The following is a 22,439-nucleotide window of genomic DNA, read 5'->3' on the forward strand; positions in this document are numbered from 1 at the left end:
CACTGTGCTTTTTATTAATGGTCAGTATAATAAGTATTACACTGTCAGATTTCCACATAAATAAATATTCATTAATAGTTTCGATAACCTTTTCCAGATGTTGTCGGTTCCTGATGCCGAAGACAATTCCCAGTAGGTTTGATTGAATTACCCTGTGTCCTTACTGTTGTTTACTTGTTCCCAACCACTGATATCATATTGTAGGAATGGAACATTCTGGAATAATCCCATGATTATTAATCATACTCCACAGTTTTGTTTAATTTATTTGATATTCAACTGATTAATGATTTATTCCAGGTTGAAGAGAAATACAATACCCCGCCTGCTAAAGTGAAGAATACCTATAAACGGTCGAAAAAAGGGTAGGTGTAATATTTAAGTGATATTGGTCTCTGTGGATAAGACGACTTCATAGTGTAATAGTCATGCATCTGAAAACCTCGTTATCAAAGAACTTACATTTGGTTAAAACCAGTGAAGATAGATACATAGACAAAGGTGTCTTGTACACGAGTGATTTCTCCGTCATTGCAGAACTTAAATTTGATGAACCAGATCTTAAAGGTTGTGTGTGTGGTTTCTGTCGACTATTGGCAGTTGGTCTGATAAATTTAAGTTCCCCAATTTTCCATCTATAAACTTTCCTGGCAGAAAGATCAAGCCCAGTGAAGCCAGATACATACGAGACAATAGTGTATTGTACAGCGAGTGATTAATTGTGATGTATTTCATAACACCTGGTGGATCACGTGTTGAATAATAAGACAATAGATCAGAAAACTTAAAAAGATTTAATACTGCCTAATGAATGGATCGGAGACAGATACAACTATAAATAGAAATAGATGTTTTATCATTATGACAGTGCATCGAAAGAAGTCGAGATTTAAACTGGGCTCTAGAAGCCTCGAGCCTAAAAAGACCTAAAGTAAACAAAATCTACCACGAAGGATAGACATGAAACACACCCACTTGTCGCATGGTAGACTCTGGCAGCTGTACAGATTTTATGATTTTTTTTTCTGTATGTCAGACAGCTTGAAATTAATGCCTTTCATAGTAATGGCGCCTTTTACATTTGTTAGGAAGATTTGTGCATGTATATGCATCTGCTTATGCCTGATCATAAAATTCCATATCGAGCAAAACAGCCATAAATGTTGTTCACACATTTCACATACGCATATGGCTTGACAAGTTTAGGGTGAACGGCAATTTGACAGTTGATTGGATGCTCCCAGGTTAAAGAGTTCATCTTCGTTCGTCATATGTTTAGAGATGGGTTAAACACAGTAAACATTGAACTCTTTTGTCTCTGATCATAACGGTATGTAGATGACTTGATTTCACGCAACTTGACGAGGTCATTTAGTTCACGCGTGTGCTGTACACTTTTTGAACAATAATATGTCAATATAAAGGGCGAGACCGCAACGATCTTTTGTCAAAGCTGTTCACCATTGATTTAAAGGTTTTCCTTAATCAAAACATGAAGTCAAAGCAAAATGCGGAAAAAAATTTAATCACGACTTAGTTCGTCTCATTTTTCTATCACGACTTTTCGGACATAGCGCATATATGATCGGGAACAATTTGGGCGTTTTATGTGCAGGAATTCTTGTGAGAAAAAATTTAACAAAATGTGCCTCGAGGCCCCTTCGTTTACCTTATATACAGACTTAATAAATTATCCGAAGTAAGCTTTATAACTGTGGTTATAAACTGTAGTAAATTTATTGTATATAAGTGAATTAATTTTCGTGACTACCAGCTTAAATATATCTTAATCTATTGTCCGACTTTGTCCAGTCTTGTCCATCTTTTCTGTATATTGTCTGCCTGTGACTGCCTGTATACATATATTTACTGTCATGTTGTTTTTGTTCTTTGTTTTGCAGAATTCTCGTTAAGATGGACGACAACATTGTACGTCATTTTACACACGAGTCGACCTTTACGATTGAAGTGAATAAAGTCGGAGAAGATAACTTTGAGATAATACTCATTGAGATTGACCCACAGCAGTTTTCCACGCCTTGATTGGTCTCTTCTCTTCATGAATAACAAAGACGACCATGAGTGAACGGAGGAATAACTCAGTTGCCTTGGCAACGAAACGATGACACCTCGCACATTCACGAATATCTTTGAAGAACAACGTTGACACTGTGGACGGTTTTACCCCCGAATCCCCTTTAGTGCAAATTAAATGAACAATGAAACAAACATTCTGAGGATACGGGCATTGGTCTTGTGAAGTGGACGATGGTGGTCGATATTATAAAACCATGACACCTCATGGATGCCCTTGCTTTCCCCTTTTTCCATGGATGGAAGCTTGGATATTAGAACTAGATTCTCGTCCATTTCATGATCAATGCATCCTTTCCATTTCCACCAGATCTTATATTTTTTTACTGTTACTTGTTTGAGATGGATATATTATTCGACATTGTATTTAAATAAACGTAAATTGTACATAGTTATATTTTATAATACTTGTTATATATTTCTAAGTTTAACATTACATCTTCAGCTGTTGATAGAGACTATGATAGAGCAGCATTTCAGTAGCAATATAAGTGTAAATAGTCGGTATGAATCGGACTTTAACCCATTTCAAACTATTCCATTTATGTACATATTGTGAAATTGAACTTACAATGACATTGACATTTTCACTGACATTCTGGGATTGAAAAAAAAAATGTACATCCATTTCTTTTTTTTGTCGTCCCGATTAAAATTTACTGGACCATACTTGCTGCTGCATTTGTTTGTTGCTCGTCGCATAATGCACCTCCATGTTTGTGATCTTAGTGATTTGAGACTAATGCTAATTACATAATATGTATCGAACAATCTTCAATCATTTCTGAAGCCCAAGCATTATTCAAGGGCGTGTAAGTGTTCGGCAGCAACCAGTATTCATTAGACAGCTAGTAAAATTGTTTTCGTGTAATTGTTTCATGTGGTCCAATATCATCACTGTCTAGAAAGTATAAAATCATTCCATATAATAAGGCGATGTAAATAACGTAATTGCTTCAGGAGTACGGAGGTGCTTCTGTACGTTAAGCGCTGCTCCGTTCTGCACCAGCTATTCCTCGTTTCTCTTCAATTTTGTTAAACCAGAATGTTGGCCGAAAGAAAACGCATTACCATGTATTATTGTGCTTTAGAAAAAAGTGTTTTGACATAACGTAAGGTGCTGAAAATGGATAAAAGTTATAAGTGCGACCCTGACTGTCTACTTTATAGAACTAGTTGTCCAGATGTTAGTTAAATGAATGATTACTTTTGCTTATAATTCGATATTTTTCTTATGGACTTCCTTTTTTAATGTTTTGGTGTTCAGTAATTCAATAAGAAATTGCAAACGTTGTTTGTTGGGAATAACCAGGTGATGTTTCTATTAGTTTCGCTTGCAGCAGTTTCATGTGTTTTACATATTATTTATGTATCATACAATATACATATTTTGAAATGGGTCTTTTTTTGATTTTCAATATCCCTGATCGTATGCTATATTTTTGTAGTCCTTTGAATTTGTATAATATGTTGCCATGTTACAATAGACCCACTATATCTCCCACCTTAATTTAGAAAACCCAGTGCGCAACCTATGACATAATCTAGAAATCGTTTATTGGTTGCACAACTTTTGCCGCCTTAGTTGGGCGAATCACTATTACGTGATAGGTCAGTAATAACCTATCAAAAAGTGCTTCTGAATTGCTATGGAGGCTTCATTGGCGAATCATTATGTATCTATTGTCCTAATTATTAATCCAAAACATCTTGGGTCTATATCTGAAGACGGTAACTATCACCTTTATAGGCCCAGATGGAATTTGTTCTGGTGTAGTATGAATGTTTTTGTTAATGATAGAAAAAAGGTCTTGATAGCGTGAAAAAGAAGCTGATGAAAGTCGTTTTTACATGTTACATCTTCATTACACATATAGTTCCATCCACCATCGTCATGTTTTATAGAATAGCCCTTTTAAAGTCACGTGACTAGTCAAAAAAAAGAAGTTGGGACTGACCAAAATAGGTGTGCTGTTAGAATTGAATTTTCTGGACAAGAAAGCAAACTTACAGATTTCAAAATGTGGCTTAAGAAACTCCAGTTATTTACACCAGCGAAGCTATAAATATCATGTTGTCGTTGTATATCATTCCAATAAAGGAAAATCTTGGTGCCTTATTACATGGAAAGGTTGTTTTTATCATTTTGTACTTATTCCTGTCCATTTTCTGTGTGTGTTTTTATTCCATGTGGAAAATAATGTTAAAGTGCGCAAGGCAGATAAATATTTCACTAACCTTATCTGTTCAATGATTTCGTTTTGGACTTGAATTAGGTCGATTGATTGATTGATTGATGGTTTTTTGTATGACTCCAATCTCAAGAATATTTCCGTGGCCTTTGGCAAGTTACTGACGAACATTCGTACGGTGGTATACTGATGGAAGCAGTTCTTAAGAGTAACGCATCTAACTGAGCTACATCGCTCTTCCTCTCATCATTTAGACACTGCCGTTCAAATCCGCTTTGCCCCCCAACAGCACACACTGATCTTCCTTACTTGGTGATAAAAACACACCTTATGACTCTTTGTCGTCATATGACTGAAAAATGGTTAAAAATTTAAGACGTTTAGTGTTTTACGTCTATATACTTCACACTTTTTCATTCATATGACGACAAAGAGTCATTAGGCGTGTGTACATATACTGTGCACGTCTTCTTGTTGCCCTTCGAGTCAATTCACCAAGGTGCTACCGCCGCTAAGGTATCATGCCGAAGACACCAGACATGCATGACGACACCCAGTCACATTATACCGGGCCAGCCAGTCCTGTTTCCTTGCTATAATGTCTCAATGCTGAGCGCTAAAGGAGGTGGCAAAAAGAAGCATTTTAAGTCTTTGGTACGACTCTACCGGGTTTTGATTCCAGGTCCCCCGACATCTACGCGACGTTCTAACATTAAGATACCGAAGCGGTCTTCATACCTGATAGGGTAAAAACATAACTTGTCCACCCAGTCAGCACAAAGGCGATGCGTGCTCGTACTTTTTATCGGTACAATACGTATGCCTTATGTCAGGTTTCCTCGTTGGATGGAGGCCGATTTAATGTCGGCAATATGAAAGCCGGACAGAAAACCGATTAACATCACAGTGCAACAAAAGTAAGTTCCCCCCGAAACGTTGTTTGATGTATCACGTGATGTACTAGATCGCAATGAAATTTTGCCCACACTATCCCAGTAATCAGGCGGACGCGGTATATCAAGGAATAACGTACAAGTGCAGTTGTTCGCTAATGGGCATGCGCAAACTGAAAATCGGTCGATTGTAAAAATTTCATAAAAGGAGTCAACCAGATTTTTCATCACACCAGTCCTGAAATATTGGTGCGGATGGGCATTAAGGACATGACACACACCACAAGAAATTCATGCGGTTAAACATGACCTGCATCAGATCCGAGATGGTCAATGAAAGGTTCTCCGACCTGAAGCGCCCACATTACTTTCCACAAGTCTTGGACATTCAATGTTGCACGACGACAAAGGAGGCTTATCTAGTGCTGCTTCACTGAGACGACTTACAAAAGGCAAGTAAGCGGCCCAGCCGAGCCACTATACTTATACGGGTCAACCAGTCGTTTCACTATCCCATTCATGCTGAACGCTAAGCTAGGAAGTTACCTCTTTTGAGGTCTTAGGTGTGATCTGACCCAGGATTGACTCTGGATCTACCGCTCCCGAAGCTGACTCTATGCCCACTGTGCCATCAAGGACGGCCGTACGACAGGAGAGGAAGTCAGCCAACATGCGCTGAACTTCAATTCATCGCATTTGTGAGAGGTTCGTGGGTCATTTGCTGCGTTCGCATGCTAACCAACAAGCCACGAGGGTTCCATTGGTATTTACCATAGCCAGATACCTTACCCATTACTTACAATGCCTCTTCTAATAAATTGCATTTAATATCACTGCATTATAGCATTTGCATAAACAGTTAGGATGAAACCCTACCTGAGGTAAAATGACAGCAGGCCGGATTTTATCGATTTCGTGTGACCAACCATCACACTGTCTTTGCTTGCTTAAGCTTTACTATGCTTTGCGTGGTGAAGTCTTTGGTATTGTCTTAGGTCATTTGTTTTTGTTTGTCGTATACCTAAGAATGTGCTACTTTATACGACCAGTGATCGAGTTTATACAATTGACTGACAGTTTCAAGTATTTAACAATCTTGATTCGGAGCAGATGACGATTTCTGACGAATTGCTAAGTCGTCAGACATTGACCTTTCCGAGACGAAAATTAAAAATAACTGTTCCCGGGATAAAAGGTATTGTGCACTCCAAGTTACCACTGAGGATAGCATGAACTGATAAGAATAATATTAACAAACTTTTATTCCACACTTAATGCAAAGTGACTTATCATAGGTGAATGTACATTGTACATTTTGGAACAGACAACACGGTCTTGACAATTGGTGTCATGATACCCATTTAACCAATATGTCATTCAAAATCCAGCTTTCTTACATCAATATAACATCAGGAAGTTTGTTGAGATATAGGTAACGATTGCTAGTTTCCCTATGTCTCTACCCATTTTCATCTTGCATAAACTTAACCTGCCAGCTGTCGTATAACTGGAACATTCCTGATTAAGGAGTAAAGCCTATGTTAAATAAATACGTAAACAAGCGGCCTTTGAAATGCACTGGCATATAAACCATTAACTTGTTTTTTTTTTTTTTTTTTTGTTATATCTCAAATAACGACGTACGTTTGAACCGGCACTGTAGTACTATAGCTGTATTGTCAAGACTCCATGTGGTTGGGCTACCATGCACATGGCAATTCATTAGTACAAAAGGCAAAGCATTTCCAGATTAAAATTTACCATAAAAGTTTTTAATCTCAATAAATCAATCACCCAATTATACAATTCAGTTACACCATGAATTTGAATAACCCAGTGTCGTCAGCGTATATGTGAAAGTTTTCCATAATTCCACTCCCAGATTGTCCGTTGTTTCCGGTTTTGCGCAACAGAAGGTATTCTACCTATTAATAACATGTTGCTTGCCAAACGACTAAATGCTGTTGGTTTATAGCCAATAATACAATGTTGCGTTACTGACCACTGATGCTGGGACAATACAAAAAAAAGTCACAATATCGTTGTAGGAGCGAAATTAAAACTTCGTACAACATCTTGCTACTTTATGCTCTGTTGCTGTACGTGAACATTTCACACGTATAAAACTGTGATATCGCTTTTGCTGTAGGTGAGATATACCTTCTGACAAATATGGTAGTTCGTCACCCATTTATCCAATATGTCATAAATAAAATAAACATAGATAAATAGATGTTTTGGTGATATGCATATTATAGCAAATGAGTATATGATAAAAAGTCAAAGCGTTTTTGTATAGGTGCACTATTCAAACTGTCAAAAAATGTCAGTTTTTGTTAATGCCTCCTCCCCCCCCCCCCTGCTTGGGGACACATCATCAAAATATTTAATTACAACAACGGGACAAAATGTCGTAAAACCAGCTGAAAACTAAAACAGATCTTCTAGGAACATTCCGCGTCGAATTTCCACCAAATCATATCTTTTATCTGATCTGTTATAGAGATTCAGCCTCTGAGAAGTGAAAAATGTCAAACGAGAAAATTACAGACTGAAATATTACTTTTGCTTAGCAGATGTGAATTCTCCTCCCTTGATCTTTTGTGTGTCAAACACAATGCGTCATTAGGTTAATATGGGGTAGCTTTTTTCAACGCCTTAGCCCGATATGAGACACAACTCAAATCTTACTATGTGTAGTGAAATGCGTAGGCGACGTGCTGTAACCAAACTCCAGCTTCAATGTCAACTTGTCAACACCTCCGAAACTGATATGGACAGGAATGCTATCCCTAAAAAGTTGTATTCTGTCAGATGCTCTCTTAATATTCTTACAAAGATTTCTTTAGTGATAAAAAATCAAGTAGAGTAAATAAACACCCTGGGTGTATATCATTTTTGCTGTTATGCCTTTTTAAATTGATAGATAGGACATTCGTTTGTGTTGATGTTTTTATTGGCTGAAATGTCGTATGAGACACTAACTTTGTCAACTGGTGTGACTAACTTTGTGTTTTTATGTTACTGAAAGGATAAAGCAAATGAAGACGTCTTTGTGGTTATGTTTCTCTTAATGCATTTACTTAGATAGGTTGTATGAAAAAGACAAATTTACCGACTTGTCAAACAACAGAAGATAGAGGCTTTCTTCCTAAAATGGCGACATCGGTAAGGCTTGAGTTCGATCCCAAAGTTCATCAAGTTATTTCAGTTCTTTAGGAAGTGAATCACGGCCAGGTTTATCACTGACTCAGTCCCCAACCGTTTACATCTATCGAAGTAACCAAAAGTGCCGCTACGTACATTAATAGAATGCTAAATGAGCGGTAAATGAGCCTGACCTCCAAAAATTAGTTTTTAAGCATGTATATACGGTCCTTCACGAACCTCAGTGGGAACAAACGTGTAAAAGGCTGCATGTTAGGTTGAATCAGGTCGACATACTCTTTAAAGTACATATGCCGTTGGTTCATATTCCTTACAGCGCACGCGCCATTCTCTACGCTCAATATACATCAATGCCAGCACTAGGCAAGTTTGACCTCTGGGCCCTGTGCTACACTCGTGGGCTTGTCCATGCTCCTGACAGCGCATGTGCGCTCTCTCTACATCACTGCCACACTAGACAAGTTTGAACTTTGGGCCTTGTGACCTATTAATAGTAACAAAGATTAAGGCAAAGCTTTTGTTATTTCTGACATCACTTAATTCCTGCCTCAGCACTGTTGTTTAAGATTTCTGCGAAATATTTGCTAATTGTGGCAGTGATCTAAAGTGAACGTAGAGAGATGTCCATATAATGTAAGGAGTATGCTGCTTCGAATGAACAAATTCATAATAAAGGAGGCAAAGGAAACAAGCGTTCATGCCATCAACTCGTTCATTTTTAAGATTTATCTTCAGTGTTCATTAGTAAGTTTACCTGGCATAAGATACGCAAATTAAAATTAAGATTGATAATTATTTAAATAACGAGCAATTATTAGAGGATGATAACCAATAAACCACCGGGATAATAGCAATATCGTATTTTTCCAGCTATGCATTAATATTGTAATTAAAGCTAAAACTATAAACACTACGATGATGCCGGAGGCCTAACTCATGTTCGCCTCTAGACGTGCAATCACAGAGTGATTTTGAAAGTAAATTGCAATTCAATATTCACTATATGAACAAAAACTAGCACAAGACGCGTGCTTTCATACCGCTTCAGTGTGGCTGTATACCACGTGTTGCATTACATGTATTTCTCCCACTCATGGAATCATATTACATTTCAAGTTATTTAGTTCTTTTCAGAAACATGCAATTCACGAACAAAGACCTAGTCGCCTACGAAATATTGACTCTGTATGTTGGTTTCGTGTCGATTGAGTGCAGGGGGATAGGACAGTCAGCACAGGACAACTGTGAGTGAGTTGAGAGGCACGCCCTGGTCGTCAGACTGAGGTAAACATGACACCCACGCGAACAAGGCACAGACATCCAGTGCTTGGTTATGTAGGCCAGTGCATGGGCTTACGTGCACTATTGTGACGTAACCCTGTCAGATAACACAACCTTAACTGTCGCACAGATTGTTGGAACTGGTTGTCAGTGGAAGGCAGAGATAAAACCATGTCAGACTTATTAGACAACTACTAATGGATTTGTGAACAAGAGCCGTGCGTGGGCGTTGGGAGCAGGGGGCCAAGACATGATTGACCGTGTTCGCTTCTTCTAAAAAATTGGTCTCTCGACCAATCCTCCTTACACAATCACCAATGAAAGTCTCCTATAGTCTCAAAAAAGACCTATCCCACATTTCATTCCAAACAACATCGCTTTTCAAAGGCATATATGGTGTTGTGTATATGTATGGTAACATGTCAAACATGTCTTTTATACCTTTACATTCATTGGTTATCTTTTCTCCTGTATATTGTTAACTCCTAGTCATTCACTCAATATCCTATAATTTTAGGTGCGGGGAGCTTCTTCAGTTGTGCCATTTACAATTTCCCATGCCGGAAATACTACAACTGTTAAAGTTTGGAGTTAGACCCGATACCCGATCGGTTAATCTGTATTCAATCAATCTGTCTGTAATTAAAGTATATATGCTTTAATGATAAGCTTTATGATGGCACACATTGAAAACCTGCCACACCACAGCAAAAAATGTTCATTTCATCAACTATCTGATATTATTCATTTATTCCATTCGTGTTTTACGGCATGCTCAAGAATATCTCATTTAGACGACGTCGGCCAGCTTTATGGTTGGAGGAAACCGGACAGAGCAAGGGGGAAACCCGACCATCCGCAGGCTGCTGAAGACCTTCCCATGTTCGATCGGAGAGGTTTGTTTGTTTGTTTGATTGGTGTTTTACGCCGTATTCAAGAATATTTCACTTATACGACCGCGGCCAGCATTATGGTGGGAGGAAACCGGCCAGAGCCCGGGTGAACCCACGACCATCCGCAGGTTGCTGCCAGGCCTTCCCACTTACGGCCGGAGAGGAAGCCAGCATGAGCTGGACTTGAACTCACAGCGACCGCATTGGTGAGAGACTCCTGGGTCATTACGCTGTGCTAGCGCGCTAACCGATAGAGCCACGGAGGCCCCCTCGATTGGAGAGGAAGCCAGCATGAGCTGGAATTAAAATCACAACGGCCGCATAGGTAAGTCTCCTAGGTCATTATCTTAAGGAAAACATCATAAGAAATAAAACTTAAACATCTTTCACGCATTTTCAGATAACATTTCTCATATCCGCGTGTCATATATGGGAGGGCCTGGGGAGTGAACGTCGTTGGGTATCTGCACCAACGACACGAGTTAGGAGTAAACAGCTGTGTTGTAAAAGCTTCCAGACCTGGTTCAAGAAGATTTAGTTTTAAAAGTATTTAGAGGGCCTTAGTGACTGTCCGCCTGTAAAGTGTAGTAACCGATGTTCATTCCTAGGAGAGCTCTAGATTTCCTGGTATTAAAAATGTATGATTAAATGTTTCCGTGACAGTGGAGTACTAGGTAGTAGCAGTGATGTAAGGCGAACATAGACAGCGGCACATACGCTGTAAGAAGTATGGAACTTGTTTAGTATTGGCCTCATCACTAATGTCGTACCGCGGACCTATGGCAACGCATGCTATAGATATTAAATCTTGGAGGGTGGAAGCCAGTTGGAATAATTACTTAATACTGCACGCTACACCTGTCAAAGGGAAGTAACTCTCCATCAATTCATATTTCGATGTTCTGACATGTAATAAGTTAAACCATTTTTCACTAATAATATTTGTAATTATGTCTTTGTCATGATGATAGTGGATGCTTTTGATAAAACACAACGTTCATATAGCTTGTTAAACTAAACCAGAATCTAACATTTCGTAGGCACACTCTCAATTTGCATTAACATGCTTTAACCTAAAAAGGATGTATTTACTGGCGGATGTGCTTTGCGTTTGTCTGTGATTCTTGAAACGTAAGGAATTTAATAAGTGATTTGGCATTATGGGTTGTAATTTCCAGGAGTTCGGTCATGTTTTGTAGGGCTGTTTATTTACGTAATTACAAAGTGATACCATATGATTTAAACTATTTAAGTCTATGGTGTATACCTGTCTTAACTCGGTTTAATCCAATAATCGGTGGATTGAAAACATTATACATGTCAAAGTCCCAGAAGAGCTTATTAAAAGCGGATTAGCATAATCCGATGGTTATTAAACCTCGGGTTTATTATTCACATAGTGGCGCTATTGAGCAATGCGTGCCCTTCAGAAAACTTTAAACCAGGCAGAGGATATGAGTAGTTTTTATCCGTCAGCATTAAGACTCAGGTGTACCTTCATTTCAGCACATAAGCGTGGTGTATATGGTGTTCCTAACTCACCTGCATTTGTGGCCTTGCGTATAGCCATTCACAAACTCTACAAGGAAGTTTGACAAGGGTACATACATATCTGTAGAGATGTCTGTGGGAAAGGCAAAACTGAAGCGATCTTCAAAAGAAACGCAATTGTCGGTGAGTCTATTGTTAATTTATTGGCCAGCTTATACTTGTGCAGTAAGAAGCCTGTTCTCACAAGTCCATAATAGATTCCATGTTTGTAAGATAGGTAAAACTTGTTTAAAAATACAAAATAAAACTAAAACACAATGTTGACCGAATGCTGTGTAAACAGAGTTGAATGTTGTATTGGGCAGTGTGTATGCATATAGCTTAATGATAAATCAGGGCTCCATGAAGCAGGATTTTTCTGAACCGTTCAATCATTCGAGTTATTTGAGTTCCATGTCTGAAATTATATTTAATAGGCAGATATATTTAATTTGTTTTATACATTTGTATACACACAGGGATTGCCTGAAGACGGAAAGTGTTCCATTGAAGATGATCAGGAAACCGTATTGGATTTGGACCGTAAGCGAAGATACTATATACCGCAGCCTAAAGACTTAAGTAGCGGGTTTGGCTAACTTGACCCCTTGTCCCATCTTGATGAGGAATTTTGTGTCTGTCTATCTGTCTCTCTGACTATCAAATCTGTGTCACACTGAAAACATTGTTCCTTACAGTTCTAAGTTCTGTTCATAAACAGGCTTTCATGTATGTACGTTATGAATAGCCGTATACTTACAAGCTGATGAAGTTCGTATATAGGTGTACTTTCTTGATCGATTGAAATGTTCCATGCCGTACATGCACATGTACAATTGCCATGGTCTGTTTTCGAAAAATCAGTGCTCTCCCAGTTAACAGTTTTCGAGCTATATTGTACCAGCTCATGGTTTTGAGTCATGTATTTGTGGAACAATCATTGTGTTTAGAGAATAAAATAAATAAGGTATTTTACTTAAGAGTCACGAACCGTGAACTTACTGCGTTGTGTTTTCGTTATACAGTGTAAGGGATATAACTCGTGAAACATTGATGAGCAGTCGTTCTGAATTTTCAAGATCCCCAGCTTAACAGCTTGACTCCATAAATATAGTATAGTGTATTATTACAATATCATACTGTTCCAGTAATGTATGTACTATTTTATTTGATTCATTTGTACTGTATAAAAAGTTTAACAAGACTCGGGTATCTAAGTGGGATGAGTAATTCGGATCTGTAATATTGTTATCTGTAATAACTGCTGTCTGTTCTTTCAGCCAAGACTTACACGCAAGTGAGGCTGTAGCTAATCAGATCTTCACAAACAAATTACTTATTTCTTGGAAACTCACAGTTAATCATAAATTAATTAAATAAATAATTTGATACAGACAGAGGATTATTATTATTATTATTATTATTATTATTATTATTTTTATTTTCTGTTGAATAGGTGAATATGTGCCATATGACGAAACGGGAGCCAGAGCCTATGAGAATGCCTGCAAAAAACTAGGCGTTGTGCCATCCTCACAATACATGCGTGCACTCGCAATGTCAGATACCGTGAAGCTCTGCCATTATGGACTTGGGTCTCGCGGGGCAATGGCGATCTGCATCCCTCTTGTTGTAAGCTCAACTTGCTTTATAGTCTATTGTCGACTGAATAAGATTCAACTTTAAACAAATAGTTATTTGAGGAGCTATCCATCTAAGACTTTAAATAATTACCGTACTTGGCCAAACAGGCCGATATTCCCAAATTTGTGTCATTTTGTTGTATCCATCCTTCGATTATCAATCCACCAAGCAGCAATGTACCAACTTGTTCCCGATTAGCTCTCACGTGATGTGCCATTATGCGTTGGACAAAGTTTGAAAATGGCAACAAATGGATTACATCTTTTCTCACGTTTACTGTTCCACTATGTAGTGAGCATATTGCATATTACTATTGAGAGATGTATCCTGTAAATATAAACTAGGCAACGCAAGTGACCTAAGCGCTAATCGATGTTGGAGCCACAAGGTTGAGCAATCATTAGTTCAGAGACAGTTACTTTTCTTGATGATATGTAAGAGAGCTTAGGTATGCTTCTAAAGCATAGCAAGATCGTCCCTTAGGTGAATTTTTTTTTTTGTTCAAAAAAAAAAAACCTTTCTATTTCAGATTAACATGAAAATTACTACGCTGGATTTGAGTCATAACCATTTGGGCCGGAAAGGGGTGGAATATGTGAGAAAGATGATGATAGAAAATGACACTATTACCACTCTGGTATGTTAACTTTATACATACATGAACTCTATAATGCCCCAATGTCCATCTATCCATGTAGTCAGCTGGAGACAAAACATGAGCTTACATCTTTAAATAATAGTTATAGTCTGTCTTTAACTATATTAGATATTACCGTAGTCTGCTAAGATCACGTCACAGACGTCCAGGAAGTACATTGGGTACAGCCCTCTTTCATAATCGTCATTTACATTACCACCTACATCCATAGCCGATGGAATGGAGTTATATGGAAAATATTCATAACTTAATTAAAACCATTTCAGTGGTTCATTATGCGCTTCATTATGTTGGTCAGTATACACTTCTAATACTGAGGCCATGGACCAGTATTATTCTTTTGTCAACTTTGCTTTGGTGAAGAGTTATAGGCAAATCTGGCGTTTATCGCCACTATCCCGTGTTGGAATTCAAATTTTGTAATTTGAAACAATTTAATACCACTGAGAAGAGTCAAGAGGATTTATCGTGTGCATAAATGTGCGCATCTCCCGTAAAAATTTGTTCCACAGCATGCTTGTTAAATCTTTCTATATATAGCATTATATTTTGATTGTTTACATTTTTTTACAGGACATATCTTTTAATAATCTGGGAAAAGATGGCGCCAGAGAAATCGCTTATATGTTGAAATATAACTCTTCTCTAAGGCACTTAAACTTGGCAGGTAAGAAGACCACAGAATGCTAAAATTTAACGTAGAAATATATTTATTGATGAAACTTTAAGAAAATGCACACAGAGAAATAAAAAATGACGTACAGAGAATGATTTGTTCAGCTTTCTTGTTAAATCTTGTTATGTTTGAATCCGTTTTCTTGGTGGAAATGAACAATTTTGTCCGCCATAACACAATACATTGCTTTAACAACCTTTTCAAAAAGCCTTGTTTTTATTTGCAGGGAATGATTTTACAGACGACGAAGCACCTTTGCTGTTGCATGCAATTGAGGTAAGTTTTAGAAGTATTAGTGTCACCAGTAATAAGCAACGCTCTAGATAGTGTACGATGGTATGGAAATCTACGTTCCACAGTATACATTTTATAATGAACTAAACTCTTTTGAGTCTCCTTCGTACCTACTACTGTGTATTGATTCACTTGTTAATTTTGTTACGTTTAAAGCCCTTTCGCCACTTAATCTTTTTGAACCGTTACGAAATGACGTCGTAATTTCCTAACCGGACGCAACCTTCCTGATGATCTTTAAATATTAGCAAAAGATTCGTAAATATTTGCGAAGTTGTCGATTGCAAAGGTAACGTAATCATTCCGGATGCATCCCTATGTCGCAACGGTTCTCAAAATCAGCCCATTAACGCAGAATAGATACGAAATACTTTGCGAATGATAATAAATTTACTTTAGATAGAGCCGTAACGTATTCCTAATTATTCATAAGTCCGTCATAAACGGTGTGCGAAGATCATTATCATTCTGTTGAAGTTATTCCTTAATTCAAAGAATGTCGTAAACACAACGTCATTGATCGTAACGGATTTGCAACTTGTCCATGACTGCCGTAAGCATATCGTCAAATTCACGCCAGTTTACATTTTAATACACTATGTAATACTAATCTTATATCATAACGATTCGACGTGACATTCGGCTACGTGAGGACGGGGCTTTAAGCATGTAATATATGGTAAGCCTTCTTTTACAAAGATGGGCAGCAATCATACCACTCGAAGCCTCGACTGGCGTTCGAAGGTATAAGCAAATGCAAAAATGATCAGAACTGGACAGCTTTTTAATTCATTTGTTCTCTATAAGTCCGCAGTGTTTTTTTTTGTCTGCAAATTGTTAAGAATTACTGTAAATTTCTTAAAATTTACTGCGTAAAATTCCATGTAGATGGCTTTTTTGTTATATGCATGACATCAATGTCTTTGTTACAGGAAAATGTTCAACTTCGATCAGTTAATCTAAGCTATAATAACTTCTTCGAAATGTCGGGAGAGAGTTTTAAGAGTCTGTTAAGTAAGTATACTGTTTTGGGAAGCTGAAAGCTTTATTCACAGGTGCCTTTTTAATATTTTGAGTAAGTTACTGAATTAATAAATGTCAGCACAATTAGTGTCTTAACTTGATCGTTTAAAACTCATATGAACAATAAATTTTCAAAGGCATCTCGATAGAACTTTTAACATTCCATTTCCTTTAAAATGTGCTGTTCAATATTACACTTTAGTACAATTTATCCAGATCAAATTGGGCATGTTACAATTCAAACCAATAACATCCAATAATCTTGCAAGTCGCACACAAGGGGACTTCAGAAATGTCCAGGTATTATTATTATTATTGCATCACGATCCAGCGAAGAAAAAATGTATACACTGACCAAGGGTAGGTAGTCAACTACCCTCACAAGGGTTAGATAAAAATAATATGTTCTATGGTAGTTTAGGTTGAATAGTTATGCTATTTGTCTGTGTTTGGTTATATTATTCAATATTTCTGCAACACAAACTTCAAATCACAGTATAATCAAACCTAGTCTGTAACAAACCATTTTATTTGCATGTTGGCTGACCGTGTCAGGTGTTTCAAAACGATCGCCAACGAGTGTGTTCCGAGTGATTATACCTCATAGAGTGGTTATTGGTTTTAACTGGTCAATAAATGGTCACGCGATATTCAGGGAAACGGACTCAAGCAAATTAGCGCCGTACTCAAAGAGTACTATCCCCTCGTTCACTAGGCACTGGCCAGCGACATCGAGGGAATAGTCAACAATCTCTTGTTTGCATTCTGCTATGGTTAACGCCCCTTTTCTGTTCCCTGTCGTCTGCTTGTATGTGACGTAAACATTCGGAAGATGGCTTGCTCGCAGTTTAGTAAAGTGAAAGCTCGGCGATATAAAGTACCATTTTTCTTCAAATAATGCACATATACCGTGGAATGATCAGGAATATGGCATCTGTCAACAAGTGATCACATTATAGCTCATGCCATACCCTGCTTGTATAGTGTTTAAACTCACGATGTAGACCTACCACACCTTCTCGTTTTCAACATAATAAATCACTATACTGAATGATATCCGCTAAAGACCACTGTTAAATATATGTTATTACACCAAAACGAAATGAAAAGGCTGGCGGCCGCGATTATTCTCTGGTGGGTATCCCGGGTGAAGTGTTAATAATAAATTATTAATTATATCCATCGAAGAGTTTACTAATATTCATCACTTCGAAAGTTACATGCTGGTGAATGGTAGTCATGAATACTGTAAGTCAGCTGGACTAGAGCTTTATAGCTACGCCTTCTTTCCACGTGTCTGTTTTGAATTACGATATGCAACAGCTTTTACAAGTATCTCTTTACCAGTGAGCAGGGTTTGCATATCCGGTCAGTTTAAGTAGTCTTCAAAGCAAAACGTGTTTGTGTTGATTAAAATACTTTATGTTAAGGCGAGATCGCACTACACCGAACCAGACCAAATATACAGAAGAAGTCTTTTCTTTTAAATTCGTAAGTTCTTTGGAGCATCGTGAACTCAAAAATCTATGATATAAGCTAGATCGAAGAAGATATGTTTTCAGTGCATGCTCCAGTCAATTCTGGAAATCGCAACATTTGATGTTCAGCTTTTCAAAAGGATTCAGCATACAGACATTAATATGATACCACATACCGTGAACGTACAATTAAGAAGTGCATATGGAGTTGACTGTTCAACATTTTAATGTGAAACACAAATATGTGACACTACTATCCGTCCTCTACAGTTCTGTCGTGTTGTGGAATCACCACAAACTACAGCTTCAACTGTAGTATGTACTCTGCATTAATGTTTGGAGTTGTACTATTCGCTGAATACCTTGCATACATCATTTTTTTATGGTTAGAGGCATAGGTATAAACCCATACTGGATGGTACATTGTGTGTGACATTGTATCTCCCGCGATGACAAACAAAGTACATTGCTTATATGCACAGACAGGGGGTATTGTGAAGAATGCTTTTAATTCATTCATACTGAGACGAACAGCATGGTGCATGACATTACCTACATCTTATCTGGAATCTTTTCATATCTTAATGTAAAATATGCACGTGATGGCCCGATAAGTACAAAATGTTATATATTTGTGTTGAAGGTTCCCGATTTTAACTATTGCAGCCAAAAAATAAGCGTTAAATTTGGCACACAAGACATGTGAAATCACTCCGTTGTGCTAGAATGTTTTCAGCTAACATCACCTCCTGAACACACACCTATTAACCCCTGCTTCTCGCAAGGCGCCGATACTTTTGTACTCACAATAGTTATTGCTAAGTGTAACAAACTGTGATGGGACATTTCATACGGGTATTAAATAGACATAAACTATACATATTTATCATCAAATATGGAAGTTCTGTAACAGGTTAACTCACTTTGCGGTTTATTGGAAAGCTTTCCTTGGAATTCCTGGACAGCGTGTTTGGTATTTTTCCAGCCGAGAATCACATGTTGGAAGAGCTCAACCTGAGCTGGAACAAGATCCGACTGAAAGGAGCATTACAAATTGCGGATGGTGTAAAGGTATTACACAACAGAACGATTTGTAATGGGGACTATAATATTTAAATGGTTGATTGATAATTTCGATCTTTTTTTTCAACTACAAATCTACTGCGTGAAATGAAATGCTGTAATGATAAGATAAATTGTAGTTCCGCTCATCACAAATGAAGACTTTTCGATACCTTGATGCCGACCATCATCTGAACTTCATCCTTTTATTAGAATTTCTTTTAATTAAAAGCCGTGTACCTCTTCCGTCGAGTTGTTATAATATCAGTGATGTTCGCCTGGAAACATAATACATTTATAACATAAATGAGAGCAAAACTTCATCAGAATTCGTGATCACGACCTTCAACACCAATCAGTCAATCATTGAATCAATCATAAGAATTCGCATGGAATTTTATTTTTAAGGAAAGCAGAGGACTCGTAAAACTTGACTTGTCCTGGAATGGATTTGAAGACGAAGGAGCGATGGCGATGGCCGCTGCTTTGGCAGAAAATAAGTCTTTAGAAGAACTCAACGTTGCATGCAACAGGATAACACCCGAAGGATTCATGAAATTATGCAGAGCTTTCCAGAACAACGATACACTAACATGCATTAGGGTACGATTATAGTTTTATTTATGGTACTGGTTTGGCTAGCGGTGTTATTAATGTTTATCAAAAGTTAAAAAAAAGGAAGAAGTAAACGTTTACTTTAGATCCTTTAAAATGTCTCGCTTTACACTTTAACTATGATGGAAAGCTAATATAAAGTTCCACAACAGTTAGGCCGTGTTATTCTATTAACTCCATCGATCATTTGATTTATAACCTATACGGTAAAAATTTTTGTGACTAAGTGATACACTAATCAAGCTACCGATATATATCTTTTTTCTTAGGTGGGTCGAAATTTTATCGCAGAGGAGGCAGTTGTTTTAGCGATTAGTTTTCTTACGGATGTCAAAGACTTGGCCCTCCAAACTTTGGATTTAACGGTAATATATTTTCTTGTTTCAAACACTTGTAAATTGACCATGGCTTATTATAGCTGGTCGGAAAACGCTGTTGTGAGATACTTAAATGAAAAGTCAGCTACAAAGGTTTTAGTCTATATGTTTTATAAGTAAATGGCATTTTGCTTGCTGTTGCTGTTTGAAAATCGGTTCTTCATAGGACAGTTAATAAAGTGACAATATATACATACTTGAATGGCATGCAAACGAGCATGTGACGGTTGATTTCTTATTTATCGTCAGCCATGTGGTCTCCATGTTCACTTTTCGGGGTGCTATAGCTCAAGTAGCATGTTTCTGTTTGAGTAGTTGAACAATATAAATCTTGTAAAATGCCCGAACATTTTCGATTTTTTCCTTTTAAATTAACATTTAGGTCAAATTTCATATATTCTTTTCGTTACGGACTCTGGAAGTTGTTGGCTGCGTGAAACTGGTTTAGAGCCACTAACCATAAAATTTGCATTCTTGGTAAATTTTTAAGCTGCTTATGCTCAGTGTTATATGAAAAATTGGCCATACAGGCGGAATCTTTATAGTTAATCGAAATATTTTAATCAAGCAATCTGTCTACCGTACAAAATACTGAAATGCTACTTTTTCCAAACATCTGTAACAGGGTCTAGTACTCGGCTGCGCCTTTAAGGAACAACTCCAAATCCTGAAAGAAGTTCACGAAAACTTCACTTGCGTCTACGGCTACGAGACCTATGGCCATCAGAGAAATTCCAACGATTTTATAGCTGACATAATCAACAGGATAACAACGTATCTGGATCTGACTAATCGCTCCATAGCTGACCTTTTCACCGAAGTCGATACTGATGGTAGTATGACAGTGAGTCTGGAAGAATTTAGGAGTGGTTTAAAGGCAAGTATAGAGTTGTGTGATCCATGAATGTAACACTGTCTTATGGGCATGCACCTGAAACCGAGAACCTGAAATTTGCATATTACAGACAACAAACTCAAAGTCTAACAAAGAACAATATCCATATATTGGCAGAGGAGTTGGACTAGGGTGTGGGGTGGAGGGAACCGGATGCAGGACGAATGCACATGCTTATTACGATAACTGCCAAGGGTTTGTAAAAAGTTTTAATTGTTTTACTCTGAAGAATATAACCATGGAATAGATATGTGCGAAAAAAATGCATCCCTGATTGTATCCCTGTATCACCCTAAAACAAGTGCATCATAATGTGGATACATTCGAGAAATTTGGGCATTCGATCTAAATGTATGCTAGAGAGTTCCAAGATTTCAATTAACATTCTGGCACCACTCAACTGTTAGAAAGCTTTCAACGAATTGTCAACGTTTATCAGTTTTCTGATTATCTCTTCAAAGCCGCTGTATCATTTCGCTTACGTTTATTTTCAGAATGCTCTAATTCCCATCACACCATATCAACTTGATGAATTAATCAAATATTTGGATAAAGATAATGATGGGGAGGTAGATTTCGGGTGAGTTCAATACTTATATTGCCATTTAGCATATACAGAGTGCACTTTACTTTGATCGGCTTTAACATTAAAATTTTAATGGAATTTTCAATCCATCCAATCCAGATTCGAATTGATCTTTTACATTTAGGTGTATAATTTTTTTATTAAATTTGAATTTAGAATACAGTTTCACGAAGCGGCGTACGGCATTTTGTTAACGGTATATCGCTGTATCATACTTTGCTCTAAAAGTATTTTTTTATCATTTTCATTTTACAGAGAGTTAGTATTCATGAAATGAACACAGCTTGACCACGAGGGTGGAGGGTTTATCAGTTACGCACGAAATGGCCTTGCTACGCCGCAGACATTCACACCGCCGCAAATCTCTCTTCAACCGCCCTTCTCGTGATACCTAACTGACCACCTGACAGCAGACGAAGCGATAGTTGGACTCGATAAAACATCTCTATTAGTCCTGCGAATTACATGCTCAGTACAGCCAGAGCTTTAACCGCTGGGACCAGAGGAAGGGTTCCCACGTAATTAACGGGCATATTCCATCAATTCGGAAGTGTTAACTGAACTTTAACAGTAGAACAAAGGAATGAATACTACAAAAAATATATTGCTTAAGCCATAATGGCGTTAAGCCATAAACATTCATTCTAAATTCAAAGTATATTTAATAACATGTCCTTTACCGCACAGTGTTCAGTAGATGTACTTTTTCTATACAGACATGTTTATGTTTATGTTTATCTTGATTTTTGAAACTAATTTGTGTAATTACTTTGTTGATATGGCAATCATGTACACATGCATGTATCCAATGCATTTTGTGTGAGGATATATGCGCTCTGTATCTTTTCTCTACTAGGTATGGAAGCGGGCCGCGGGGCGAAGAGACGAGAACGGTCACCGTTCGCGATCACGTGATGTAGCTTTGTATGTTACAGATCAATAGTAGTTATCTGGAGGGCAGCAGGCCGACAGAAATTGACATGTATTGGTCGGGTCATTCTTAAACCTTGCATTAAACCTATGGAATAAACAAACTTGTAAAGGCTGCCAATACAAATTATACATGAACAGAGTTCTTAA

At 37.6% G+C, this 22,439-nt stretch overlaps 2 protein-coding genes across 4 annotated transcripts in view; both read left to right on the forward strand.

Annotated features, from left to right (window-relative positions):
• The window catches only part of LOC135471283 (protein grainyhead-like), a 38,134-nt gene extending 33,919 nt beyond the window's left edge, over positions 1-4,215 (forward strand). For all 3 annotated transcript variants that reach the window (XM_064750452.1, XM_064750453.1, XM_064750451.1), the window contains 2 exons: positions 301-365; positions 1,902-4,215. In XM_064750452.1, coding sequence (XP_064606522.1) covers positions 301-365; positions 1,902-2,043 — 207 coding nt within the window. In that variant the 3' untranslated portion in view covers positions 2,044-4,215. The remainder of the gene's footprint in view (positions 1-300; positions 366-1,901) is intronic.
• A 7,926-nt stretch (positions 4,216-12,141) lies between these two features.
• LOC135470862 (leucine-rich repeat-containing protein 74A-like) lies at positions 12,142-22,309 on the forward strand. Its single transcript, XM_064749909.1, has 13 exons — positions 12,142-12,195; positions 12,531-12,594; positions 13,508-13,683; positions 14,225-14,332; positions 14,927-15,020; positions 15,256-15,305; positions 16,256-16,337; positions 18,810-18,895; positions 19,295-19,489; positions 19,771-19,866; positions 20,504-20,755; positions 21,268-21,353; positions 21,615-22,309. Exons 1-13 carry the CDS (start codon positions 12,142-12,144, stop codon positions 21,634-21,636), a joined length of 1,365 nt encoding a protein of 454 aa, XP_064605979.1. The 3' UTR covers positions 21,637-22,309.
• The last annotated feature ends 130 nt before the right edge of the window (positions 22,310-22,439 follow it).

Source organism: Liolophura sinensis, chromosome 7 (assembly GCF_032854445.1).
Source record: "Liolophura sinensis isolate JHLJ2023 chromosome 7, CUHK_Ljap_v2, whole genome shotgun sequence".
Lineage (NCBI taxonomy): Eukaryota > Metazoa > Mollusca > Polyplacophora > Chitonida > Chitonidae > Liolophura > Liolophura sinensis.

Excerpts from the sequence above, each read along its gene's own strand:
- LOC135470862 (XM_064749909.1), top strand. The coding sequence starts at position 12,142 with ATGTCTGTGGGAAAGGCAAAACTGAAGCGATCTTCAAAAGAAACGCAA. Across the intron at positions 12,196-12,530 it reads CAAAAGAAACGCAATTGTCG|GGATTGCCTGAAGACGGAAA; the intron begins GTGAGTCTATTG and ends GTATACACACAG. Across the intron at positions 20,756-21,267 it reads AATTTAGGAGTGGTTTAAAG|AATGCTCTAATTCCCATCAC; the intron begins GCAAGTATAGAG and ends GTTTATTTTCAG.